At 38.3% G+C, this 5,977-nt stretch overlaps 1 protein-coding gene across 1 annotated transcript; it reads left to right on the top strand.

The window, feature by feature from the left end:
* Nucleotides 1-1,342: 1,342 nt before the first annotated feature.
* Nucleotides 1,343-4,628, top strand: LOC123467628. Its single transcript, XM_045167492.1, has 4 exons — nt 1,343-2,283; nt 2,347-2,750; nt 2,818-3,391; nt 4,328-4,628. Exons 1-4 carry the CDS (start codon nt 1,343-1,345, stop codon nt 4,626-4,628), a joined length of 2,220 nt encoding a protein of 739 aa, XP_045023427.1.
* Nucleotides 4,629-5,977: the final 1,349 nt, after the last annotated feature.

Below are 5,977 nucleotides of genomic sequence, written 5' to 3' on the forward strand. Positions count from 1 at the left end.
AAGTAAAAACTCATGGTATAACAGTGTATTCACATTGAATACAAGTATATTTGATGCTGTTTACATATTGTCACACTTGACTTGAAAACGTTTGTATTATTCTTAACACAGAAAAAGGGAATACAATGATTACATGAATAATGAATTGAAACCTTACTTTTGCTAAGCGTCTAGTTTAGTGGAAGAGAGAGCGACTAATAATGGAAAAACAGTGGGTTTTATACTAGCTTTGAAATTACGCCCTCTCCCTAAGGTTAATAGATTTTACTGCACATTCTAAAGCTATTCTGGAACTTCTACTTATTCAGGAAGAAATGTCTGATAACATAACAGATAGTAGAACATTCGTAACTATAGCGTTTGAGTTTGACGCTTCTAGGAACAGATAGGGACATCTGCTGTTGTTCCCCGCGACAGGTCCCCCTTCTTTAAGACAGGCGACCCTAGGGTGTCCCATATTTGGGCTTTTTTTGATTTTTTGATTTTTTTTTTTTTATCGGGGTGTGTTTTTTGAAGAAAAACGTCGTAGTGCTATTCATTTAAAAAAAAAAAAAGTCTAGGGGTCCCCGTAGGCGAAAAACCGCCAAAAAGTGCCAAAAACTAGGATTTTTGGTACTAAAAAATTAAAAATAAATACTTAGGTTTCATATTTCACTGCGTTCTTCAAAACAACAATAGATGACCACCTTACTTATGACTTCATAGAAAAAAAAAATTAAATATCAACTTGTGAGAGTACCCGTGACCGAATTTAAGATTTTCTTGCAACGCGCACAATTAGTACTTTCATAAAACGGTCTCACTGGTCTCAGCTGTCTCATGTTGAAGTACTAGTTTGTTCAGTTGAAAGCTCTGTTGCAATGCCTGTTCTACGTTCAGGAAAACAAGTCAGGGAATCGACAAGTGAAAATGTGCTAAATCAACTGAGGAAAAATCCAACCAAGAACGAAGAAATATCCGCGGAAAATCGATCGATTGGCTTATCGGCCCTAGTGAAGAGGAGAGTTTGTCCAAACGATCTCGCTTACCCATAAAATCACTTGTGTTGAAGAGATATCTACACCTGAGTCAACAGTGTTCATATTCCACAAAAGGATCTCAATCAACGAGAGAGAAGTGTGAAATTATTTTTAAAGAATTGCGAACAGTATGGGAAAAATCAAATATTCCAATCAAAGCAGAAAATTTATGTATAACAGCAATAGTCAGGCTTGTCAAATGTTGGATGTCATTTAAGAGAATTGATTTACAAGCAAGAAGCAAGTTCACAACAAAGAAGTTAAACGAAAGAACGAGCAAAAGAATAGAAAATTTTTCATCTGATATTTTAAAGCTATTCGACATGTCTGCCAACGATTGTTATGAAACATTGAAATCATCTCGACAGCCCGGGTGGAAACAGGACTATCAGTTTCTATTAAATCAACGACAAACCCCGCAAATTGGATTCATGGGCCGAGAAGATCAAGCAAATATTCAACTAGAAAAAAGACGAAGGGCAAGGCAAATTTGTGTTGAAAAGAAAAGAAATCTCACGAATACCCAAATAGTCCAGATATTTAGTGATGAAAGCAGTAATATATCTGAGTCGACTGATGAAGACATTGAAGACTTCATTCCTGATCGAACTTCAACACCACATCCGTCTGTAATAACTATTGACCTACCAACAAGATCAATACTAAAAGACATTTCACAAACTTCAGACCGATGTAATGTCAGCATCAGAGGTCAGGTAGCTATGGCAAGCGCACTTATAAGAAGTGGAGGAGGAAATCTCTTGGATGTTTCCTTGTCAAAATCAACTGGTCATCGTCACAGAAAAAAACAAAGAGAAGAAAAAGCAAGAGAGATTTTTGATGAATGGATGGCAAACAAGCCAAAATTTGTTGTCGTCCATTGGGATTCAAAGATGATTACGAAACTAAACGGTCAAATGAATGAGAGAGTGGCTATTCTCGTCAGCGGCAAGCCACATTTGGAAGCTCCCAAGCTACTCGGCGTTCCAATTATTTCAGACTCAACTGGGTTATCCCAAAAGAATGCTGTTGTCAATCTTTTATCAACATGGGAAGTCACCGATAATGTTATTGGGTTGGTTTTTGACACCACCGCCTCGAATACTGGAATTCATCGTGGATGTGCTACGCTATTAGAACAACAACTGGGACGTGCAGTTTTATGGCTAGCCTGTCGCCATCACTTTTACGAGTTACATATTAAACACGTCTGGTCTGCCGTAATCGGCGATTCTAATAGTCCCATCGAACCGCTTTTGAAAAGGTAATTCTTAGCATGCCTACTATTAAGCTTTTTATTCTATATATATGGTATTCGTCTGGATAGATTTCAACAAGAATGGGAAAACTTGGATCGCGATACACACAATCTCTGTTTATTTGAATGGCCCGATGACGAAGAGTCGTTTTCTTATCAACAAGGAAGAAAAGTGTTAGATTGGGGTCAGTCTCATCTAGCATCTCAGAGTTTTCCTAGAGAAGACTATAGGGAGTTGATCGAGTTGACCGTGATATTTCTAGGAGGGACTCTTCCTGCGGGAAGAAATTTCCAGTTTCGAAAACCAGGCGCTCATCATAGAGCCCGGTTTATGCACATAGCAATTTACGCATTAAACATGCAAATGCTGTCTGAACGTTTTCAACTGGATCAAAATGAACTTTCTCAAATTAAAACAATATCGGATTATATTGTGTTGTTCCATAGTATGGCGTTTTTGCGCTCCCGTCTCGGTAAAAAAATTTTAAAATTATTTCTTTTATCTTTTCCTTTATCTACAATAAATATTTAATCTTACAGCTAGTTGTGCACCTACGGTTGACCTTCAATTCATAGGAGGAATGTGTCAATACCGGGAAGATGGTGAATCACAAAAAATAGTAGCGGATGCTGCGCTATCGTCTTGCAAAAAACACCTTTGGTATTTAACGGAGGAACTTGGCATTTTAGCAATTTTTGATGGAAGGAATTCTCATTTCTGGCGAACAATGATGATAAACAAACTGAAAAAGATTCCACGTCCTACATCATTTGTTTCAGCCAAGCCGAAAATGCCACAGTTTGAGAATACTATTCCTACCTTGATTGACCTCATCGGCCAGCGATCATGGCTCATTTTCCATCTTCTACGTTGCACAAGCAAAGAAATAGAGTGGATGCAATTTGAATCATCACACTGGGAAAAATTTGAAGACTACAGATTTCTTCGAGACATCATCAATGGAATGGAAGTAGTAAATGACAGCGCGGAGCGCGGAGTTAAGCTGATTACCGACTTCAGAAATGTTGTCCATAATGAAGAACAACAACAGTTTTTACTTCAAGTTGTTGAAAACCATCGTCAACAAGTATCTTTAAATGGGAGAAAAGAACAGTTAGGTTGAATTTAATTAGATTTATCACCGATTGTATCAAAACACCGAAAAAAATAAAAAGACATTGAATTTCACTCACGGGTACCCCCTCAATTTTTTTTTTCTATGAAGTCATAAGTAAGGTGGTCATCTATTGTTGTTTTGAAGAACGCAGTGAAATGTGAAACCTAAGTATTTATTTTTAATTTTTTAGTACCAAAAATCCTAGTTTTTGGCACTTTTTGGCGGTTTTTCACCTACGGGGACCCCTAGACTTATTTTTTTTTTTAATGAATAGCACTACGACGTTTTTCTTCAAAAAACACACCCCGATAAAAAAAAAAATCAAAAAATCAAAAAAAGCCCAAATATGGGACACCCTAAGGCGACCCGACTGTACTACAAAATAGTATGGAATGTGGGACAACATGATAAAAGGATGGAAACTGTAAACATCATAAGAACTTTAAGATTTTTCTAGAGTAATTAAAAGATAGCTGAAGAGAGGTAATAGCGCGAAATGAAACAAAGCTACGATGAAGGTCGTAAGTAAACATTGATAAGAGATTATCAGAAAGGATGAATCACAGTAAGAATAAAAGTAAGATGACTATTTCAGATTGCATGTTCAGTGTTTTTTCAGCCTCCACAGTAAAATGTTCACTTACTCTGATGTTTTAGAGAATCTTCTAGTGTTTGAGTGCGCCCTTGTGCGTTTTGTTGACGCAACGTTTGATAATCATCGGAGTCGCTACAGCCGGTTACATTCAAGTGACCGTGTGTTTTTCTTTACGGTGCTTGCGGAAGTTAACGAACTGGTGCTCGCTTGAATTTTTCGCCATCTGTAAGCACTGTTTGGTTTGGCGATTACTACTTCAGGTAAGGAAAACATTTTCTTTTTTCAATCTTCTTGCTCTTTTTTAATAGAAGTTTTTCTTTTTTCCTTATTGTATTAGCAAGTATTCTGGATACGCCAAGTATCGCGAGTTGTTTTCTTTAACGCATGCGCGTCTTCTCTGGTGGTTTGAATCGGATGAAGACATTTACAACCCAACTCCGCATCAAACCGATTTTTACACTGAAATAACACAGGCTGAAATGGACAACCGTCTCGCCGCTCGTTCGACTTGGAACGAAGTTTTGACTTCGTTCGACATGGAACACCCAGGGCCAGAAGATTTTCACTTGTTGCGGGAATTTTCCCATAGCTTAGTTTCCCTTCTCGAGTATGTCGAGGATCAACTAAACGAAGAGTGATGTAAATTCTTCTTGAGTGAACTTGTTGAAAAAATACACTTTTTTAAATTCCTATCTGAATAGTCTTTTTTCTTTCTTCAGTTATGACCAGGGACCCAAACCTCTGAAAAATATCTGTTTCTCTGACCATTCTGTTTCAGATACTTTGAAAACCGAAATTTCTGTTTTTGATTTCGGTTCTCACCTTAACACAAAGAGAATTGGCCGCTTCTTTTCGGATATCGTGGTTTCAGTAGAAGGATAGGAAGAGTGGCGTTTTTTTCATGAAAAGTGGGAGGTAGGGCCTACAACATCCCTGTAAAAAACAATAACAGAAGGCAGAGATAGAGGTAATACGGGCTTGCGGTATATAAGAAAAATAAGGGAGGTATAAGGCAAGATCGTTCCGATGAAGCCGTTTCTTACGCCATTTCCTTAGCCGTTTCTTAAGGTGACGCAATATAGACCTATCCTTAAAAAACAGCTGATAGTATTGTAAGAAACAGAAAAAAGGGGTAAAAAACGCTTCTCTTTCGGTGGTCTATTTGCATATTTTTCGATTTTCTGTTTGGGTTTTTCTTTGTGGCCAAAACAGGGGAGCGGGTTAAAATACCGGTATTTTTCTGTTGTTTTTTCATCGTTTCGAGACCCTGGTTATGACAAAATGGTTACGCCTCTTGCATCTCTAGCTCCTCCCTCCCGCGGTCTCCGGGGGGAGGGTTGTCGTATCTCTCATGTACGGCCAAGCGTACACTGAGTGTATACAATTTGTATGCTAGGGCAATTAACCCTAAGGCAATAAGTGAGATTGCAGATACCAATTCGCAAGGGTAGCGTATAGAAGATGTTTCTTTCTGTTTTTTCGTTTCAGTGATGAGATTGTGAATTTGCTCTCCGGTCATTTCCGTTGAAAGGCTGGCTTGAGCATTACGATGAAGCAGTTGACTAATGATGTCTATTGAAGAGGTGTTTTCTCACGGAAGTTCCACGAAGGTATGTTTCTTGTTTGTAGTAATGTTTACATCTTGAGAAAAAATTTCAACTTTTGGTAGGACAACTGCTTGCAATTTTAGTGCCATTATGTTGCCTTCCATACTAGCTGGGAATACCCACTCTTCTGTACGAGCAGTGCATCCCAAAGGTATTTCAAACATTCCTACAGGCGGTAATGTTGTTGTTCTTAGTGTTGGCTGCTCACCACCAGATGGACACGAAAATACAATTTCGTGTGGCTTTGTTGCAGAATAAACCCATTGGTTGGATCCCATGTAAACGACTTCAGGACCGTGCCATTCCGTAAATTTCTTTCTGCATTGTGTGTTAATTCTTGGTGTATCATTCATGAACACAGCTGTTGCACAGGATTTTCG

This window comes from Daphnia magna, unplaced genomic scaffold, assembly GCF_020631705.1.
Source record: "Daphnia magna isolate NIES unplaced genomic scaffold, ASM2063170v1.1 Dm_contigs208, whole genome shotgun sequence".
Lineage (NCBI taxonomy): Eukaryota > Metazoa > Arthropoda > Branchiopoda > Diplostraca > Daphniidae > Daphnia > Daphnia magna.

Excerpts from the sequence above, each read along its gene's own strand:
- LOC123467628 (XM_045167492.1), top strand. The coding sequence starts at position 1,343 with ATGTCTGCCAACGATTGTTATGAAACATTGAAATCATCTCGACAGCCC. Across the intron at positions 2,284-2,346 it reads ATCGAACCGCTTTTGAAAAG|ATTTCAACAAGAATGGGAAA; the intron begins GTAATTCTTAGC and ends TCGTCTGGATAG. Across the intron at positions 2,751-2,817 it reads GTTTTTGCGCTCCCGTCTCG|CTAGTTGTGCACCTACGGTT; the intron begins GTAAAAAAATTT and ends TTAATCTTACAG.